Source organism: Macrosteles quadrilineatus, unplaced genomic scaffold (genome assembly GCF_028750875.1).
Source record: "Macrosteles quadrilineatus isolate MER2022 unplaced genomic scaffold, UCM_ALF_1.0 Scaffold_2__2_contigs__length_208266976, whole genome shotgun sequence".
In the NCBI taxonomy this organism is placed as follows: Eukaryota; Metazoa; Arthropoda; class Insecta; order Hemiptera; family Cicadellidae; genus Macrosteles; species Macrosteles quadrilineatus.
Window position 1 is genome coordinate 143,603,340 of NW_026542595.1, and position 22,347 is coordinate 143,625,686.

At 32.1% G+C, this 22,347-nt stretch overlaps 1 protein-coding gene across 17 annotated transcripts in view; it reads left to right on the forward strand.

The window, feature by feature from the left end:
* LOC128986310 (CUGBP Elav-like family member 1) overlaps positions 1 to 22,347 on the forward strand; it is a 767,482-nt gene that overhangs the window by 401,707 nt on the left and 343,428 nt on the right. For 13 of the 17 annotated variants that reach the window (XM_054406611.1, XM_054406613.1, XM_054406622.1 and 10 more), the window contains one exon: positions 3,874 to 4,040. In XM_054406611.1, coding sequence (XP_054262586.1) covers positions 3,874 to 4,040 — 167 coding nt within the window. The remainder of the gene's footprint in view (positions 1 to 3,873; positions 4,041 to 22,347) is intronic. The other 4 variants (XM_054406625.1, XM_054406626.1, XM_054406614.1 and 1 more) reach the window with 1 other exon arrangement.

Genomic DNA, 22,347 nt, shown 5'->3' on the forward strand with positions numbered 1-22,347 from the left:
ATAGTTAGTTTAGCTGCTGTAACCGTGCTTCGCAGAGGAAAGACAATTAATTCAGTTTAGAAGAACGAGTGTTCCCTTACCTTATTTTAGCGAATTTCCCTATAGGGAAGTAGCTATTACCGTAGCTGGCACGGTAAGACCTAGGCCCGGGACCGATTTACTTTTTCATTTTGATGTCCCCAGAGTCCAAAAACACCATTCGTTCACCATACGTCCCTGAACGCGATAACTTGAGTAACTTTTGTCCGATTTTGATTAAATCTGGTTGAAAGGTGTAAGGCGGTATAAACTTGAATGAGTTTGCAAACCAGCATGATCGGACCATGGGATCGGGGTTTTATGGGGTAAAATTGGGTTTTCTCATTTTTGACCCTCGAAACACAAAATATCCCATTTATCTCTAGACCTTTTTAAAGAACTTAAAAAAACAAATAATTTAGTATATCAAAGTGTATTTGTACAGTTATTGGTAACGGAGAAAATTAAAAAAAAATTAAATTAAAATTCCCATTCTTATGGAGAATATTGTAAAATGTTGTAGTTTGCTTGTTTATGGATATATTTTGATACAAATTGGCAAATTTGTTTAATTTATACTAAGCTATTAATATTTTACTAAAAACCCCACTTTAACAGTTTCCTTGTAGCAGCAAACCTAGGGTCTCGTTAAACCTAATGTTATTAAATAGATTTAATTGAAAATCAATTCCGACAAATGGAAATTCGCTTAGTCGGCAGGTTTGCTGCGGTGGGGGTATTTTATTTACATATTCATTTGCATAGTCTTAGAATTAAAAAAAAATTCAATGTTTTAGATTAAATAAACCTACCACATAGTTGTGTAAAATGTTATATTTAATTTGCTTGGACCTGTTGTCTGAAATTGTGAAAAAGCATTTGGCAGTTCTGCTTGTTTAGATTGCAATGTCAACGCAAAGGTAAACATTGTGGGGGCTCTACTTGTCCTGCCAGTGAGGCCAATTAATATTTACTGTACTTTGGAAAACCTCACCTCAGAACTTTGGACGTCCATGGGGCGTAGCCCAAGGAGAACTCATGGAAGTGATTCGGCTTAAGATATTCCACCAAATGTGTACTATCTTTGTGCCCAATTATATCGGTTTAGTATTTAGTCGTGACAGCCGCACAGACAAACAAACAGACATAAACCACCTCATTTTTATAATAGTATAGATATAACGACATATCGGTCTGTCGGTGTCATATGCTTACCACATCGTTACTACGAACTACAAGGGTGTGAAATAATACAGGCATCGTTACAAACTGACCACATATGTGTCAAAGAAACGCGGATATTCATTGGAGCGCACATAATTAAACCTGTGGAAGATTTCCCTTTATCAGGTATCTCGATTGTTTATATTTTCTTTGTCAATGAATCAATAATAATCTCAAGTGCACTGTTCAATGGAAATGCATTTTTATTCAATCATTCACTCAGTATTAGAAACATTGATATCTCCCAAACGTACGCCGACATGGAATATAAACAAGGCACAATAAAACATAGTAGGTTTATGGCCCCTCCTTCACCACTAAACTCCGCACTGGCTTATTGAGTATTTTATGTCTTACTCCGCAGTCTATGTTACGTCTGGTGTATAGAGTTAATAGTATGAAACACCTTAGCGTACCAACTGTATACTTGTGTGATGGTTTTTGTTAGTATTGCATTTGTGTTGTAACTTATTGTTCATAAATAACTATGTCATACAGTTTTCAATAGGTTTGACAAATGTGAGTTTACATCATGGATAATTTTTAATCAAAAATTTCGAGTTGTATCGCAAGAATTGTGGTAACCATATGAATAAATAATACCTAGTACTTGTAGGTCGTATGCATTTCAGACAATAAATAGAAACTATTTTTTTTCTTCAGGTGTTCAATCGTAAAATCCTTGTCATGGTTAAATACTCGTAACCGATATATCCAATAAAATCAGATCTAGATTGTCTTGTTACCACACTGTTTCTCTTATTAAATTGTATTAAACGTATCTCTACACAAAATGGATGGTAAATACCTAATCTTAAACCTAGACATGATGTTTTTAAAATACTCTCTATACACAAATGTTTCTCCTTGTGAAAAAACTTTTGACCTAACATCCAGAGAAAACTGTGCGATAAAATACTTCAACTAGAGTCCCTTTTTATTGATGATTAAACTTACTACAATAAAAAAATGTTTGCTAGGATTACAATTTATTTTATACCAAGGCAAATCTATTTGTTTTTTAATATTTCAACTAGTAAGTTACTATTGTTCAGTATTTTTTTTTTACTTAATCAAATAATCTTCACATCTAATGCACTGTGTGACGCTATGAAGCTACCATCCCGAACTGTTTTACATTATAGCCTACTCTAAGCCATAGGAATGAAACATGTATAACTCAAATTACTAAAGTATGACCCCGTTGATATAGACAGGTCGTTTCATTATTTTTGAAAATCAATTAATCAAACAAACAAATATTAATGTCTTCCTAACTACGCCAATTCTTTATCTCAATGAAGCCGCAATGTATTTTACTTATAGTTTACACCGCCCCCCACCCCACAATTTTGCGACACCTTCGCAACAGACGAGACGGAGATCAGAGCCATGATTTGTCACGTCCGAGATAAGCATCTTCACCCTTGTTTCCTAATGTTGCTTCTTATCAGATCGACAAACTCGTTTCCCCTTGCGTTCTTTGGAAAAGGTTTCTCCCTATGTAGGGATTTGTTGCGGATATTTGTTTTTCTGCTGCAGAATGGGATTACAGAATCTCAGACGTTTTCTTTACCGTAATTTATTCCTTTTCTTATAGCACACATACCGTTTCGATTTATTTAAAATGTCTATACTTTTTGAAGGTTTTGCTACTACATCATATTTTGAATTTTATAGAATGAGCTAACCTATTATGTTACAGCGGGCATTTTCTATCACGGTTAGAACAAAACAATTTTTCACTACATTTTTGGAACGATCTCCTCTGAGGATGGAGTCAAATTCCAGATACCAAACCGTCGTGAAATTCTTTCTTAGCAATCTAAAAAAAAATATCCACAATTTTAAATAACGTAAACTCGGAAAAAAATCATAAAACATAATTCACAAAGCGAGCTTCTAGTTACATTAAGAAATTATTACCCTAAATTATTACCAAAACAGTAATAATTTAGTTTAAACTTACACTCTTATTGTTCAAGAGTTTTGAGCTTATGGAGTGTTAGCACTGATACTAAAAGTGAAAATTTTTTCAGTTTCATCAACATATTCCTTGTAAGATTATGAAGACATTATTCTTTATGATGTGTTTTTCTGCTTCGAAATTTTTAGGGGATTAAATGGATAAATAACTTAAAACAGTATTAATTTCAGAATTATTTTTTTTGTTTTCCTTACAAAATTTTTGGGAAAAAAATTTATCTTTTATAAACTTACAAATACCTTATATTTGGGTTCAAAGAGTGTGAATAAGGGTTTATCCACACGAATGCCACTTGCAGTTTGTCCAAAATTTAGTAATTATGTTAAAAGAGTTTCCTCTCAATTAAACTAATGTCTCATTTATTTAATGAATATTTATAAAGGTTTCCTAACATATCTCACTTTATCTGTTTCTTCTAATACCACTAAAAAGTGTTTCTTCCTACTTGATATGTTCTTGTAATAACTACAAAATTTATAATTAGTGAATATTTGTAGTTTCACTCAATTTTTTTGCTCCTTGTTGTTTTTGTTTTATAGACAAAGCCCCTTTTAAGTCATACAGTAAAGATTTCTAACACTGCATTTCTTTCTAAAAATGTAATAACTTTTCTTTACAACACTAACACCCTGGGTTTGTTCCAGAAGTATGAACATGAACAATGACCAGCCTGACCCTGACTTCATCAAGATGTTCGTGGGGCAGATCCCGCACACCATGGACGAAAACGACCTCACAAAGATGTTCTCAGAGTTCGGCAGAGTTCACCAGATCAACGTCCTACGAGACAAGATCACCGGCAGAAGTAAAGGTGAGATAAAAATTAAACTTTTTAATACCACAAATATCACTTGTACTTAAGTTAAAAAATTTGAGAGAGCTGCTTTGAGAACCTTAAAGGACAATCAATTTACTTTAAAAAAATAATATTTATATCCTTATTTTGGCAGTGTCGTAAATATAATGATTATCTTACTCAAAGAAAACAAAATAAGACATATTCAAAGAACTTCACACAAAATGGCCACTTGTTCACAAATACTGTTATTATTTATCTTTTGAAGGCAGTCGTGGTTGGTTCTGTTCGGAGGCCCGGGCCACTTTAAAGCATTATCTATAAAAATGGATTTTTTTATGTGTGGTATGTGTCAATAAAGAAAAATATCTAATATATAAAATTCTCGTGGCACAGTGTTTGTCTGCAAACTCCTCCGGAACGACTTCACCGATCGTTATGAAATTTGGTGTGTAAATTCTGTAAGTATGCGAATCGGACGTAAACTATTTCCCGTTTCGAAATTCTTAAAAGGGCTCCGCCCCAGTGGCTCTGGAGTTTCCCATGTTAACCTTATGAGAAATGGAATTAATGAATCTTAACAGCTGTTTCAATTAAACAAGTTGGTTCTGTTCTATGATGTTCAATAGCATTAAAGTTACAAGGATTACCAACAGGGTGCAGCACTATTATTTCTTTTACATTAATTTATGACAACAGTTAATTTGCAACCAAAAGGTGAGTGAGCGTAGCGAACGAACTTCAACCTGGAGGCGAGTTAGCGTAGCGAACGAGCTAATCTGAAGGCAAGTGAGCGCAGCGAACGAGCTCCAACCTAAAGGTGAGTGAGCGTAGCGAACGAGCTCCAACCCAAAGGTGAGTGAGCGTAGCGAACGAACTTCAACCTGGAGGCGAGTTAGCGTAGCGAACGAGCTAACCTGAAGGCAAGTGAGCGCAGCGAACGAGCTCTAACCTAAAGGTGAGTGAGCGTAGCGAACGAGCTCCAACCCAAAGGTGAGTGAGCGTAGCGAACGAACTTCAACCAGGACGTGATTGAGCGATGCGAACGAGATCATCTTGAAAATTAAACGTAACGGTACTTTCTTTCCATCGGTCTGTCTTAGGGGAAACCTATAACTTAGGCGATACGAAGTTCGCCGGGTCAGCTAGTATTATATAAAATAAGGATAATGTGTCCGAAATTAAGAAATAGTTTGAATGGAATCGTTGATTTCTTTTTTTCCATTGAACGTAATTATTGGATTGTGTATCGAGAAGGTACTTTTACATTCACACAATATTACCTTTAACAATATTTTGTATAATTCATTCTAGTTCTCGGACAACTTTTCTGTGGAAAAATGTAGTTTGGAAGAAGAATTTTCTCCGTATATCAATAGATTAGAATTATTTGCTATCCATACATGATTGTTTCCATACCCTTGACTTATACCTTTTGTTTAATCACATGGTCAACCTATGTTTGTTTTGAGGGAATCCTGTTAAAAACTCCCAAGATGTATAGTTCCTTCTCTATTAAACATTTCTAAGATGATTGTATTTATTATTGAGAATTCAATTAATTTTTACCTTCGATGATAACAATTGAATTCAACATACATATTTGAGGTATGTTGCTTGTCTCAAATTAAAGAATAGATCTCCACTTAGGCATAATCACCTACAGACTAACCATCTTGTCAAGGATTTACGTCATGAATGGGCAAAGACGCGGGTGTCAGCGCGGGGCCGCCCATCCATAATTTCTTGCCTCGTCCCCAGTTTGTGAGGGTGGGGCTGTTTGTTTTGGGGGAGGAAATGTCTTATCATCTTCGGCCAACGCCTCTATATTCATTACACATCCGTCATACTCCGTCATTGTTTCGGACGAGTTGAAACATGTCAACTGCAGATGGCTAATGGCATTGCGTGTGGGGTTGACAAATTTATGAGAATTCTTGTATTTGCAGTATTTTTTCATAAAAACCACAATTAGTTACATTTGTTTAGTTTTAAGATCATCAATCTCGTGTTTAAGAACAAAAATAACTCTTATCAATTTTAACGCTGTTTAAGGTAGTTTTTTGAGTTGAGACAACCAAACTAGGAAAGTTTTCAAATATACATTATGTGAAGTATGAGTTTCCGTCTCACAGTTTCTAGACTAATCCAGGTTCCTCTACTTCGGAGTCATCGATTTGCAGACACTTTGTTACTTACTTTAGAGTTCGTAAGATGACAAGTATTTTACAAATTTTTGAAAACTTTCCAAATACACAACGTAACGATGAAGGATATATTGTAATGAGCTAATGTGCTTAAAATGAGATATAATTATTCACATCTATTAGATTTGGGTGATTAAATGAATTAACAAACTCAATTTGATTTAATTACATTCATATACCTATATTTTAAATAAATTTGAAATGTTATACTTTTACTAAAGTTGTTGTTGTTATAAACATACAACAATAGCTTGTGCATGATATCAGTCGTGTCGGCAACAGACAGTATTAAGCTGATATCTCTCACTATCTATTATTGAGTTAACATCTGTTATCGACAAACATTCATGGCAACGTTATTCTAAAGCTGTGTTTAATATACGTTGTTACACAATATACGATGGACAAAAGATAGTTTTGTTTAGAAGTTTTTTGCGTTGTATGATGGACTTTGTTCAAATGTTAGGTAATAAATTATTCACAGATAGTCTAGTGGACAGCCGATTTTCATGTATGTGCGCAGGTTCAAATTTTACTACTTGCCATATCTGACTGTATTTTAGAAAAATAGGATTAATAGGTTAAAAGAAATGACTAGTTGCTTTTGGGAACTCCTTCCACTTTTCATTTAAACGATTTCTTGTATTATTATATTATCAATACTTATATATATTCACGACCACACACATAATTTAGGATATTTAAAGATGCAATGAGCTTTAACCATTAGGAAATAATTTCGCCGAGTTTAATTTGCCACAAGCCATGTCAATTGCAGACATGTAATCAAGCGATCATCACGGTCAGGCTGGCCAACGAGAGTAATTAATTTCTCATCACGTAAGCATTTTAAACCCGCGATGGTCAAAACACGTAATACCCAACCTCGAAATATTTTAGAAATTCAGACAGCTAAAATATTTCAATCTCCAAAGACAAATTAGGGTTGGTGAAAATCATTCATCAGCCAATTGTCCTAGCTAGTCAATTGAATTTTGTTTAATATACATCGGTAAGGTAGTTTTGCCTGATTCCGTAATTGTTTGGGCATAATACTCAATTTACGCAGTATCTGATAGTTTTGTTTCATGCATCCGTTTTATAGATAAAATTTGAATCACCAATACACAAAAATATAGCGTGACACTATACTTCAAGTTCCAGAAGTAGGTGAAATATTTAAAAGATTGTGAGCTTTCAAAAAAAGTGCAATTAGTGTTTATACATACGAATGTATCATCTGCATACAGTATGAATGTTTCCACTGCCCGTCTATAGTGTAATCTGAACATCTGTTCAACGAACTAATTTTAAAAAGGTGTTCAATCGTTGTCTTGCCCCCTTAAATGGAGGCATAATAAGGGTGAAAACAGAAACAATTTTAAGTTAAGATAACGGTGATGGTCCTGCTGCGATAGTCCAAACCATCTGCTCCCTTTCTGAAGAGTCTTCCATATAACCTTCCAAGAATCTGAACTCTTGATTTGCCAAAACTCAGTTAATTAATAAAGGAATGAGAATGAGATGTTTAATCAACTGAAGAACAAGCTGATGTTTACAGTAAATCAAATCAATGTAAATCTAATCTGTATTAAAAAACTAATAGGCATTTGACCAACAATACAAAAGGTATTTGTTTTCCGCTCTAAGGAAAAAAAGGAAACATTGATGCCATTTTTAATTGAATCTTTTATACAGCACCGTATTTCAATCATAGTGTGTTAAAAATAATTGTTTCTATGTGCATAAACATAAACACTTTAATATAATATTAAAAATATTTGATAAAGTAGCATTACGTATAAATTATTAAATCGATTTTCACTAGTCGGTATTAAATAATAAAATCAACCTACTAACCCTTTTAAAAACATTTCTTCAGTAAACTGCAAAAAAGTAAATTGTTTTACCAAAGAAAGAGAAGTAGTTAGCAAAGGCTAATAAGTTTCGCGAAATTGGTTTTCGGTTCAGCCGAAGTAATCAGGTGTTTACTTCTCGCCATTTACTTGATTAAAGACCAGCTGTAAACAAGAAAGACTCTAGATAGCCATCTTTCCTTAGCTGCTTCGCCGTCTTTAGGTTGAAAAATAAATACCATTATTTAGTTACTTTCATTTAATAAATGTAAAAAATATTATATAGGTTATACTTGTTTAAAAAAATACTAGTAAATGAATAAATTGAAAAATAGTGGGAAGATGTAAGAACAAAAAGGGTTTACTCTGTCAATAAAAGATGCATCAAAGGTAATTTGTGCTATTATTATCATACAAATAATACACTGGTAGGCATACTAATGGAAACAGAACTAAGACTTAAAACCAGAAGGGTAAACGACACTTATCATAATTCAATTATAATATGTTGTAGTACAAAGCCCTTGGGGGAGCCAGCTTGTCTAGTGGTTAGAGCGCGGAACTTCGGTCCAAGAGGTCACGGGTTCAAATCCTGCCAAATCATCAATTATCTAAGTGATAATGCCGCAACCCCTAGAAGTAATGTGAAAATGATGTGTGAGTAATGTGGGCTATCGTGTCCAGCGTCCTAGGAAAAAAATATCATTTCGATGCATTTATTACCTTGTCCTAAATAATTTACCATAATATACACTAATAATAATTGATACCCTATTTATCTATGAAATCTGAAATAATATATTCAAAAAATAAATGCATCTTGTGAAACCCCAAAATGCCCTCCATGTAACTAACTTTTAATACTGAAAGGTTTACTGTGCTGGAACCGTTAGTGACTAAATTCAGATGTGAAAAATCAAAGAAACCATTATCCCGTTGACATTTAATCCGTTTTTCATAAAAACACCACCAGGGGCTTCTTTTTCATCTACTTTGATCCTAAGCTCACTAGTGAAGAAAGGTGGTCCAAATGTGACAAAGGACGGCTCATTAAAAAGACCCAAATGCGCTTTGACTGAGGACCGGAAGATTCATTCTGTCCCAAAGGACCCCTGGTTCTCTTGGAAAAATCGCCACATGGTCAGTCTTCTGTTTTACGTGGAAAAGAATTTTCAAGCCTCTGAATCTAAATAGAAGTTCTCTTGAGGTAATAACAGTATCTGATGTAACAGACGGTTTGATAATGTTCCGAATATATCTGCAAAATCATGTGTATTGAAAAACATATTTTCTCTTAGTTCCATTCTCTTAAAAAAACCACAAATAATCGGGTTAAGTTCAGGATCTCTTCAAACGAAGTTTTCAATATTTGTTTGATGATTAGCATAATTATTTTAGTAGCTTATTCAGTTTTTGATTTTGCATACTTTTATTTTTAATGTATGACATATGAAGTATAAGAACCATTACATATTTACGTACATATTGGTAACTAATTAAGCGCTCCTTCAATTAGACAATATACGTACTTTAAAATATATAGTATTTATTTATTAATCCTTATTTAATTTATTTCAGGTACGATTTCCAGTTAAACATGCATGCTGTAAGTAAAATTATTAATTAGCCATATCACTAACTTTAGATTTTTAGAAGGCATCCAAACTTTAACCTTTTACTAAAAGATATAATATTTGGTGTTACAGATTTTGTACTACAGTTATTTATTACATTTAATTTTAAATGCGATTATCGGTTGGAACCAACGTTGGAACAAAGTGAAACTTTAGTTTATGATAAGTCATCCTTCAATTAAGATCAATTTTAAAACAATATACAAGGAATTAATAGAGTTTTTTCATAAAGTTGACAAACTTGTAGAGAAATAGAGTTTTTTTTTTTTTTTATCTGAGTGCCAGCGCAAGGTATTACGTGTCCCAATATAAATTACGGACGAACAAATTGAGGTAATTACAGGTGCACAGCCATTAAATTGACATTTCTCAATCCCTTGTAAAAGCTCCGGGCAATAAGGCAATATTCATAGTCAATATTGAAGCTGCAAATTGATGTTTACAAGGCCGGCCCCTAGATCTTTGTTCGCCGATTAAAAAGCAATTTGAATTTCAATTACCTGATATTGACGTAAATCTTGTACCTTTAACTATCAGTCATGGACTTGGGAATTGAAATTTAATTTGTAAGGGAAATAATCTGGTGGTTTTTTAAAACAGGAATATATAAATACGACAGATGTGATAATTGTCAAGGTATTACTAAGGGTAGGTTTGGTAATGTACAGTTAGCCTCAGCTGGTTTCTGTATATTATAATGTGTAGGCAATTTTAATGGTCACGTTTTGAATTAAATGTACCGAATCCATGCGATATTAAATTAATAAGATCGAGATATTTATGTAATCAGTAAACAAATCAACAACACGCCTTGTCAAAAGCTGTATTGATGAATTGCTTTAAAAGTATGATTAATGGAAGAACTATATAAGGGAAATAGTTATTGGATTACAACATTACTCATTTTTCAAAGCACTAAAGTTATTTTTGTACATTCGTATATATGAAAACTTTAGGTAAAAACAGATAAGTTTTATTTCTTGGATCTTGAAATATAAATGCGTTTTATGGCATAGAAAGTGAATTTATGGCATTCACTATTTGATACTAATAGTCAAAGATTTTAACATATTGTATACAGTTTGCTGCTATTATTTCTACTCAAAATTATTTTCAGGTTTTTTTTCTATTTTGTATATTTCAACGAAATGTAAAAATGGCTTAATGTTACTTTAATATTTTCATAATCGTAAATTGAATATTTCTTTTTTAAACAAAAAATAGTCAAAATAAATCAAATCAACAACCTAAAAACCGAATATAATATGTCTATTTTAAAATATTTATTACAAATGTTTTGAAAAATACCAGTATCAGAGGACATTTCACTAAACATAGCATATTTCTGAAACTGTTAATAAAACCGAACAAAACCTTTTTATGGAGCATGTTTGTCAACCGTGTAAAATATAAAATTAATCATCAAAAGATACAGCGTTAAGAGTTTTGAGTCACTTTATTAATCATGAAGTATCTATTGCTATATAATAATAGAAATATGGTTAGTATTTAAGTTTTCAGCTGTTTATAAACTTTAGTATAATTTTTGTAATAAATGTGCTAAATTTTTTTCCCTTGTGTTATTCATGCCGACCCATACAATGGCACGTGCAGTAACATTACTGATGTTTGTTCCATGTTACATTTCCAATACTTCCAGTTTGTTTTCAAATCGGCGTTTTCAGGTAGAGCGCCACGCCGCTTCCAAGAGAATATTTATTGTTGAGACAGATGTTCTTGAGCTCTATCGACTCAGCTTTCTTGCTCCAACCAGTTTTTCAATTTTTACAAGAAAAATATTTTTTTTGAAAATACTTAATCCAAAAACCGTTTCTTGTTCATTTGACAACTTAAAAATGTTATATTTGACTTTGTAGTTATTTATCTAATTACCAGTGATATAACAATATTGTTTGCAATATTAATCAATACGGGGAAAAATTTCAAACGAACAACTTATAATGCCTAAGAAGTCAGGAAAATGATGTGTTATTTAATCTTTGGTAAACATAGGCTAATAATTAAAAGATGTTTATTGTTGGTTATAAGTATAGTGAAACTACGGCTGCAAAATCAGTGTGATTGATTTAATAGAATTGACTGTATGGTTACCCTTTGGTATTTTTAAATAAATGTAAAGAGTTCATACAATTATTTAAATTAGGTCTACATAAAAACTATCACAAAATATTCTGAAATACACTTAAGTATTTATTGCATTTAGTACTGTAGAGGAATATTTTGCTTACTCATCATATTTAATTAATTAAAGTCGAACAATTTTAACATTCCTGCGTTTACAAGGGAAGGTATGCGCGTTTTAAGTATTTTAATACTCTCCCAAACATCCTACGTTTTTCTAACATCTTCACTCTTTTACTCTCGCTTTAAATACATTTGTAATAAAATGATTAGCTTACAGAACGTATTAGCTTGTAAAGCATTACGTAAAACGTGTGATACAGTATATTTTAAGATATTTATTTAAATATATTCTAGATATTTTAATGGTGACCTGCGGATTCAGATGCAACTTAACTCGTTCGTAATATAGTATTTAATTCACATACTGAATGGAAAAAATATATGTTTATAAATTAATTACTTTTAACAATTGGTCAATAGGATCAAACGAGGAGATATATCATCATTTTGTACTTAAGATTTGGTTTGGAAACTCACTTTATCTTGTTAAATTAAATTCATGACTGGATGAACTTCAGTCATCATTCGGAAAGTAAGTAAATTAGGATAGTTCTGTTTAAACAAATACACATACAGATTAAATGTTTAACCAACAATACCTTAATATCTTAATACAGGTTATTTGATGTCTATATACCCTATCTAAGTGAAATATTAAGTGAGTTTTGTCCCTAACACTCACAGATAAAATATAATTTCAATAAACAAATGCATTTTTTTTTATTTCAGTTGACTAAAGTAATTTTACATTTTATTTTAATTGCTTAAACATTCTTTATTTACTTGTATTATAGAAAGTAATCCTGTAAACATTTCAGGTACGTGAAGATTATAGTGTGATAATATATTGTATGAACAGATGTTACAATCGCAATTCCAAAGTTTCCTTTGTCATTTATTTCACTTAAGGTTTCATACAGTATGGAAAATAATTCGGGTTATTTTCGGTCTTGCATCTAATGAATATGTAAAATTAGTAATTAAAAAATACATAAGTTAAATCTACTAGCCTTAACTCCTTAGTATAAAGTTACTTTTGTAACAAATATCAAGTAATTTTTAACTACGGCATTATCCTTTGGCACGTTATAACTTTTATTCACCTTCTATTGCAAAATATTTTACCGTTTATATACTCCCTCCTATAGCGCAATCCTACTAAATCTTGCAGCTTGCGTGTTTCCTTTCACGATTTCATGTGTTTAACACGTTATAACTCATCGGTCCCGCTGCTCTGTGTAGAAGAAACATGCTTTACTGGAAAAAATAACTGTCCTGCCAAACATTCCCCACTATGCTAATTGGCAACTAAATTAATTTTATTATATTTAACATTTTTTGGGTGCTTAAAATTGGGATAAAAGTTACATTGTGTACTTCAAAAAACTCTAGACGCTCATGAACATCTGTCAACAGGACCTTTCCAAATGTAGTCGATGATCTTTATTTCACCGCCCTTTTCGTTAGTGTCCGCCTTCCCTCCAAAACACATAGCCTAGTTTCCCGCCCTTTCAGTGTTCGCGCTCAACGATTCTAATGTTTATTGAATTGCATTATCCTTTGATTTATTGGTTCTGCTGGAGTTTTATTTGACTATGTCTCCTTTTACTTGCCATGATTACCAAACCATATAGTTTATTAAATATAATTCCAACATTTTATTTAAGTAATAAATTAGTAGTTCTTGGGATATCATAGCTATTTTAACTTTAATATGTGACCATCATCATATCAGGATATTTCGGAGCCTGTATTACAATTTAATATGTCTTAAAGGTTTTTTTTAAATGACAACGTGACGATTTTGTAATGAAAGCGTGCTCCACAAAATAAGTCAATTTTACAATTTACTGATAGGCTATTTATTATTAATGACCGTTTTGCAAGGTAATGGAATATTGTTTTAGCATTATTACATTTCCTAGTTGTACTTTGACAATATTACAACCAGAAACTGTTATTTACATTGTATTTTTAACTGTTATTGTAAGAATAAAGATACAGTTATTAACATCCTTCGATGGGATAGGATGAGAGTCTAAAGACTTCTTTAGTGAAAAAGGTTTCATGTGTAATATTGTGATAATTTCCATTAATTTTACCCTAAAATGTTTAATCTTTTGTATATTCAGACAGAGAAAAATACTGCAAAATTTGCAAAAAAAACTGTCATTAGTAATTATTCATAGATTTACTATATTTTACTGATATAAGTGAGCTTTATATTTTCAATAAGTGTATTTAGTGTACCAGGGTGGTGAAGTAAGGCAAATTAAAAATTCCAATGTCCCCTCAGAAAGGAATGCATGTTTAAAGAGGTTTTGCTAACTAAGCTCTCTCTACTTGTAAAAACCACACTCCGCCTGCCTTCTCATCCGATATTGTTTGTTTATTAAAAGATAGTGTTCAATAAAATTTTGCTCGTCTTAAATAATTAATTTTTTTGATTTAATAATTCCATACAGTTGTACGCATTCTGGAATATGTGTATCTTTAAATAATATAAGTGTATAAGTGTGTATTTGTATATTCTTGTATAAGTTTATACGCACGAAATTTATATACATTGCTTTATTAATGTAGACCTTTAAAAAATATGAACTAATTATAACTACTTCACCTTTGTGGTGATCAATATTAGAAAACTATTTTTATCTGTTACCTTTCATCTTAAAACCAGATAAGATAAAGAAAATGTATCATGGATTTTAATGATTAATCTTTCATGATTTCTAATGATTGATAGGTTTCAACACAGATTGAGGGATGAGGTTTTAACTTGGTGATAGATAATTTAAAATATGGTATGCGTATCTGTTAAGTGGTTTATAGGTTTTTTTTTTTGTTCTTTTTATATAAAGTACTATCATTAATAATATTTATTGCACAGAATGTAAATATTATTTTAGCTTACTGCAATTAAGTTATATAAGAGGTAAAATACCTGGTTGCCAAAGAATAAATCCAGAAGGAAACACCTCAACAATGAAAATAAACAACACCATTTAACTAAATTTATGGAAATTGTCTAAAAAAATCTAAGACTTTATATTTACATTATATTTAATTTCATTTCACTTTACTAAACTCCATCAAATAAGATACGTAAACGAATAATGGTGATTAAGAATTCTTTATTTTGCAAGTACTATTGTGAAAATACCGTGTGTAAAATGTAAACATGTTTTCAGCTGTTGTTCATTAAGAATCACAATCAGCTGTTTTCTTCCGTTCCCCCCTATTGGATACAAAGGCCAGTTGTAAACAAGTGTATTGATCGCCGTTACCGTCTTCAAGTAAACAAGGTTTACGTCACAGACTATAGAATACTGTATGGTTACGTGGTATACTCAGACTGATTAAAATAAAAATAAAATGTACAATACATTGACTAGGTAAAGTTTATTGAGTTGATCATTGCAAAATTATAACTTTTACAAGTTTTTCTTTTCAATTTTCATTTTAAATTTAGTTTTGACTAATAATGATTGGGAATGCCCGTAATCACTTCTTAAAAATAGTTCACGTTAGGTTAAAAAATAATCTGATGTCTTTTACACTAGTAGGCCTAGGCTTTGTATTGATGTCTTGACTTTTTAACTTCATAGTCAACCAGGGCAACTATCCTAACGTTTTTTACTGATTTCTATCAGACATAATATACGTTTACCTGAATTTGTCATGAGAACACCTGGAATAAAATAGAAAATAAATTTATGTTTTACAATTAGTTTAATATTCTTTTAAAAGAATTTAGTAAATTGAGATATCTGTTTTTCGTCATGGGCCCAATTAAAAAAAAACTTCATCATTGAAAATTTAAGGCTATAGCTACTCACTCAAGTGTTTTGACATTATTTACAATCAATTCTCAAAAAGAAAATTCTTCCAATTGTTATTTATGGTTAATATTTTGTTAATAACATATTGATGGTAACGTAGAAAAAACTTCTAATAAATAGGCGTAACCGGTTTTGATACTCATATTGATGAAATGAGATGTTTTAAGTTTTTTTTACAATTATTGCATGTATTTTGTATATTTTGATAGGTTACATTTCACATTGTGTACGCAGTAGGAGAGGTGTTGGTTATAGTAGACATTTACAGGCCATAACCCTTTAGTGCAATGTCTACATAGTGTAGTGCTAATAGGGAACTATATGTGTCAGTAGTGGCAAATGTATGGTAAATGCATCTGACATGGTTTTTACCCACATAAATTATAATAAATTTAGGTAATAATATAAGAATATTTGCGAAATTATTAAATTCACGATTCAAAATCGTTACCACTGTAGTATTGTAATCCATGAACTTATGAATATATATTTTAAAAACTAAACCCTTTTATATTATCTCGTTCAACTAGAAATATTAAATGTTCGAAATGTTTGTGCGTTCTAATCCATTAACAACACCTCTTAATTATATTTCCGTTCACTTTTTACTTGAAAGGTTCAATGAATCTCTAAAAGAACATTTCACTGGTTCGGATTGGAAATGATCGTACAAAGGGGAATGAAACAATGGCTTTAAGCTCTGGATTAATCAAGAGAGTGAAAGGTAAGGTTAATTTACTCCTTTGGTCAATAATTGATGAACTGATTCTAATTCGAGTCTAATTTATTTCATTCACCAACTGATTAAGGATTTACCGATTTAAGTTTTACTGTAACCTATGAATTGATTTTTGTATTAGTATGAAAATATCATATTTTGCTACGTTCAATTTCATTAAATGATAAAATAGTATATGGTAATCGGCATAGTTTCTAATTATTTACCAATTTACTATTGTTTTTAATACTAGCCCCAGGAGTAATTATAAAATTTTCGTATTATTTTGTTTAAGCAGAAATTAAAAATTCACCGCACTATTATAGTAAACAAATAAAGAAATACAGGTTGAATTAGGTCTTGAACCATCGAATTTTGAAATTATAATATATTTATAACAAATATTTTGGAAAAATGGGATAAAAATCAGTCGTCCGGAGCGTCAGTACCGACCGACCATAATGAGCGAGATCCATAAGTAAAATACCAGTCTACCTAAATAACATTATACAGTTAATTTCAAAACGTATGTATGGTAATGTTCAGGGCATATAACCACTGGTTTTTAATGCCTACAACACCACCTACATCTAGTGAATGTCACAGTAACTGACGTAAGTAGACTGTGTACATTAGCAGATAATGGTGACGTTCATAGCATATAACCTCTGGTTTGTAATGCCTACAACACCACCTACATCTAGTGAATGTCACAGTAACTGACGTAAGTAGACTGTGTACATTAGCAGATAATGGTGACGTTCATAGCATATAACCTCTGGTTTGTAATGCCTACAACACCACCTACATCTAGTGAATGTCACAGTAACTGACGTAAGTAGACTGTGTACGTTAGCAGATAATGGTGACGTTCATAGCATATAACCTCTGGTTTGTAATGCCTACAACACCACCTACATCTAGTGAATGTCACAGTAACTGACGTAAGTAGACTGTGTACGTTAGCAGATAATGGTGACGTTCATGGCATATAACCACTGGTTTGTAATGCCTACAACACTACCTGCATCTCGTGAATGTCACAGTAACTAATATAAGTAGACTGTGTGCATTATCAGATGTAGTGGTGACTTTCATAGCATATAACCTGTGGTTTGTAATGCCTACAACACCACCTACATCTAGTGAATGTCACAGTTACTAACGTAAGTAGACTGTGTGCATTATCAGATGTAGTAGTGACGCTCATGGTACATAATCACTGGTTTATAATGCCTACAACACCACCTACATCTAGTGAATGTTACAGTAACTAACGTAAGTAGACTGTGTGCATTATCAGATGTAGTGGTGACGTTCATATCATATAACCACTGGTTTTTAATGCCTACAACACCACCTACATCTAGTGAATGTTACAGTAACTAACGTAAGTAGACTTGTGTGCATTATCAGATGTAGTGGTGACGTTCGTGGCACATAACCACTGGTTTTTAATGCCTACAACACCACCTACATCTAGTGAATGTTACAGTAACTAACGTAAGTAGACTGTGTGCATTAGCAGATGTAGTGGTGACGTTCGTGGCACATAACCACTGGTTTTTAATGCCTACAACACCACCTACATCTAGTGAATGTTACAGTAACTAACGTAAGTAGACTGTGTGCATTATCAGATGTAGTGGTGACGTTCATAGCATATAACCTCTGGTTTGTAATGCCTACAACACCACCATCTAATGGAGTGTGTTGTCAAGCGTAGTTATGGTGTTATGTTGCTGGTCAGACGTACTTTACAATAACAATAAGTATATTTTTCTTGTAGAATAGTTTGATGATGAATAAATGACACTTTCCTAGTGTTTCCCTGATACAACTGATTTTGAGAACTATTTATCATTATAAAGCATAGGTGTACAAATTAGTGTTGAAAAAAAGGTAAATCAGTTGGATCGTTCTGATAATAAACGTGGTGGCAAATAAAAAGGCTCATAATTGTTTAATGTATTGTTGGGATATACTGCAATAATAAACGCGATCAGATAGAGCCTCGGCTTGTTTAATTTAATGAGATGAGAGAAATTGCAATGGATATCGTCATAAAAAATTTTAATGTTCGTTGCAGTTCATTGACCAATATTACAGTTTAATTTTCAAAAAAAGTATAATTGTAATTAACTCATGAATTGTGCAATGATAGTGTGAAAAACGTACTGAAGTGACCATTAAAAGGCAGTTTTTGTACGAAAATCTTTGGCCATACTGAACATTAGAGTTTGGGACGTTGAAATATTTATGTGATCATATATAATTAATTGTGTCTGCGCTAATTTATTTCCTAAACTTCTGTTAGGTTATTCATAGCGATTGTACGGCTATAAAGTGCGCCATTCAAATTCTCATTACAGTAGGATGCAAAGTATTATACATTCATATAGCACGTAAGTAGGCCTATACTAGCAGGAGAAATCAACTGTTTGTTAAAAATTACTCCGCAATTAAGAATGATGCTTCATTCAAAAGATTATGTATTGAGTTTCTAATTTTCAACAAATGCAATTTTTTAATTCTATATTCTTCAGGTGTTCAACACAAATTAAAAATATTTGCTACAAATACCACTTTTCAAATTTTTCAACAAAATACTCTTTGCTGAGGCGAACCAATGATGTATTAGATATAGTGTTCTGAAGTGAAGGTGTGCATATTAAAAATTCCAATGTTCCCTCGGAAAGGAATGCATATTTAACGATCTTCTCTTAACGAAGCTCGTTTTCTTGTTTGTAGCACATTCCTCGCAGTCTGACATGTTGTCTTATTATCTCTATAGAAATTTAATATTGAAAACCTAACGATGTATGCATTTTATATTGGTGGTAAAATATTGATGGGGAAAAATAGAGTGGCGAATTAGTGCAATGAGTTAGAAAATATATTGTTACAATATGTACATCGGCTCTTTATGATTAAAAACACCACTGACCTAAAAATGTAAACCCCTTTGCGAGATTGAAGTCATAAGTACTAATTATGAAGATAACTCTAATTTAAAAAGTACAAAGGTAAATGCAATGTTAAAGTTTCGTTAAATTTGGATTGGTTAAAAAAAGACGTAACTTTCAAATATGTTGAACCCTATTTTGGTTTGATGAAAATTTCTAAAATTAACTTTAGATACATTTTACTGTAGCCAGTGTGATATCCTATTGTTTGATGTACACTATAGTGCCATTTTTATGATACTGAAACATTAACCTTGTTTCTTAACTCTCACCGTTAGCATTATTTCTATCTTCATCTGCTTTACTGATGCAATATTCAAATAGACACTAAGTCTGTACACCCCACAGATGTAGTCTGTAAACGATACATTCAAAACGAAAACCTCCATTTGACTTTTTAATAAATATATTTACTTATAATGTATAAATAATCTTTTTGTTTGTTTGTCTGCAAATTAAGTTTCCAGTAAGCTAAGTATATATCCAACCTAGTTTCAATCCAACCAACGTCGTGTTCCTTACTTAATTCCCTAAAATTCTAAGTTTTCCAGTTACTGCTTTCAAGTTTAATTTTATTTAAACCGGATACTGGTTTCCATTGCCATAAGACAATTAGTCTCGTCATAGTATCCAAAAACGATTTGAAAGAAAACTGACGCTCAGCAAAGTATGAATAATACTTAGTAATTAAGTTTCCGTTGGAGGAGGACCGATTGTTTACGGTTACCAGGTAAAGGTTGACTTAAAAAAAAATCTGTTGGAAGTGTCCATAAGTGGCTAAGGGAGTTCACAGAAGGTCGTACACATTTTTGTTCAATTGGACCTGCAGTAGGGGTTCATCTGTTTTTAATCTGAAATTCAAGACAGTGATTAAGTTTTGAGAAACTTTGATTGCCTCGGTGTGTTGCAGACTTCCAGGACACCATAACCTTGACGAATTAGTTTGACCATTTCTCTCGTTAAGTCACACCATGATCCAAATGCAAATTCCTTCAACTTTGATCACTGATTCAAACCAATCAAATGAATGACAAAGTTAGCCTATAACATACAAAAGAAACCGTGTAAATGTTAAAGGCAACTTACGAACTCCCACCAACTCCTGCACACATTTCTAATTCAAACACTACTCGATTCAAGTCCATCAACTGCCGATAGAATTTAATATTCGTTTACAATTAAGGTAACAGATATTCAATCACTAAATACTAAAAGCAGGGTGTCAATTTTCTTTACGTTTCCGAATACTATGAAAGCACCAATCGTCTCATAGTGGTCCGAACCCCTAAAATGGTACTAGCCTTAGATTTAAACTAGCACGTTTCAACCGGAGCATGATGGAGACCTCAATTCCTGTATACTCAAGGAACACGCTTCATCTTTTATTTTTACTACTATTGTTGAATTTTTACCACGAAAACTACTTTGTTGCGAGTGTATTGTGAAGGATTGAATGTAAAATGAAACTTGTAAAGTTAACTCTCTATTTGATGATTAATAATTTTAATTAATGCTGGAACAAAGCTTTCACAATGTCATTAACAGAGAAGCTGAACAATAGAAGCTGCCATGGAAATGTTGTATTGATGTACTTGGGACTAATTGAGGATGAGAGTCAAAACAGGACAGTTATGGATAATCAAAATGTGTGTTCATGCTGAAGGTTTATTTTGGCAGAAATGCTTTAAAACTGACTGAAGTTTAAGAGGAAACTAAAGATAGAAATACGTACTGTACACTATTTTTAATCAGAATAACAGCCTATTCAATTGTTTCATGCCGATATTAGCCAGTATAAAATATACCCCTACCATGTAGCCAATTAGGTAGTATACTTCAATTTAGGATGAATCTAATTCAAGCTGGTAGTAGAAGTGAGATAAATTAAAAGACAAGGTAGGCCAAATACATATATATTTTACGGTTCTCAAATTACACCAAATACACTTTCCAAATAAAATCCATTATGGTCTTATTACTCCCAAATCTTGTACTAAATTATAAAATAGTGGAAAGATCTTACTTTAATCAGAGACACTGGTTTAATGGTCAGAACTGGCACTAGCAGATACCATGCAAAGCAACTAGAAGTGGTGCAAAAGCTACTGGACCAATCATAAGAAGGTGAACAAGAAGTCAATCTCAATATCAATGTGGTTGATTTCTGTCTGAAAACATCACACAAACCCAATAAAAACTATTCTCTACAAATTCTAATAATTAAAAGTGGATTTAAGATCCTTACAACTCCTTGTGAAAATGTGCTTCTCCTAGAACAAAACTCGACAGGTCTGTATAAACTTTACTTGTTATCTTTTCTTGTAAAATGCATTAAAAATTGATTTGAAAACTTTTCTTTACTTTACATCTTTTCCCAAAAATGATTTCTACAAATGCAGTATACAATAAATCTCCTAAAATCTTATTACTAAACAATATTAAAACTACTTACAATTTCTACAGCAACCACATATTTGTAGACCATATTTCCAGTGAACTTAACTGACAAAACTTGAAATGGGTTATCAATCGCCACTACCAACCCTACAAACTAAATCTTTTAAACTGCTGGACACTCTTTCTTAATCTTTCCTAGCCAATGGTTAAATAATATGATTTTGTTTTATTCTAATTTCAATTTAAAACTAACTACCATCGGTACAAAAATCAATCTTTTTTCCACTGACTAGATACTTATCTTCCCTTTAAATATTCACCAGGTGTGTTTACGCCATGTTATACGAAAATAATACCGTAATAAATACACTTTTGGAAAACATATGATCCAAAGTTTACTGCCGCCGCTATGAGACTATAAAACAGTTTTAACCAATAACTATTTTATAACGCTCTTTTTCACCTTCGCATGCTATATTGGACATAAAATATAGATA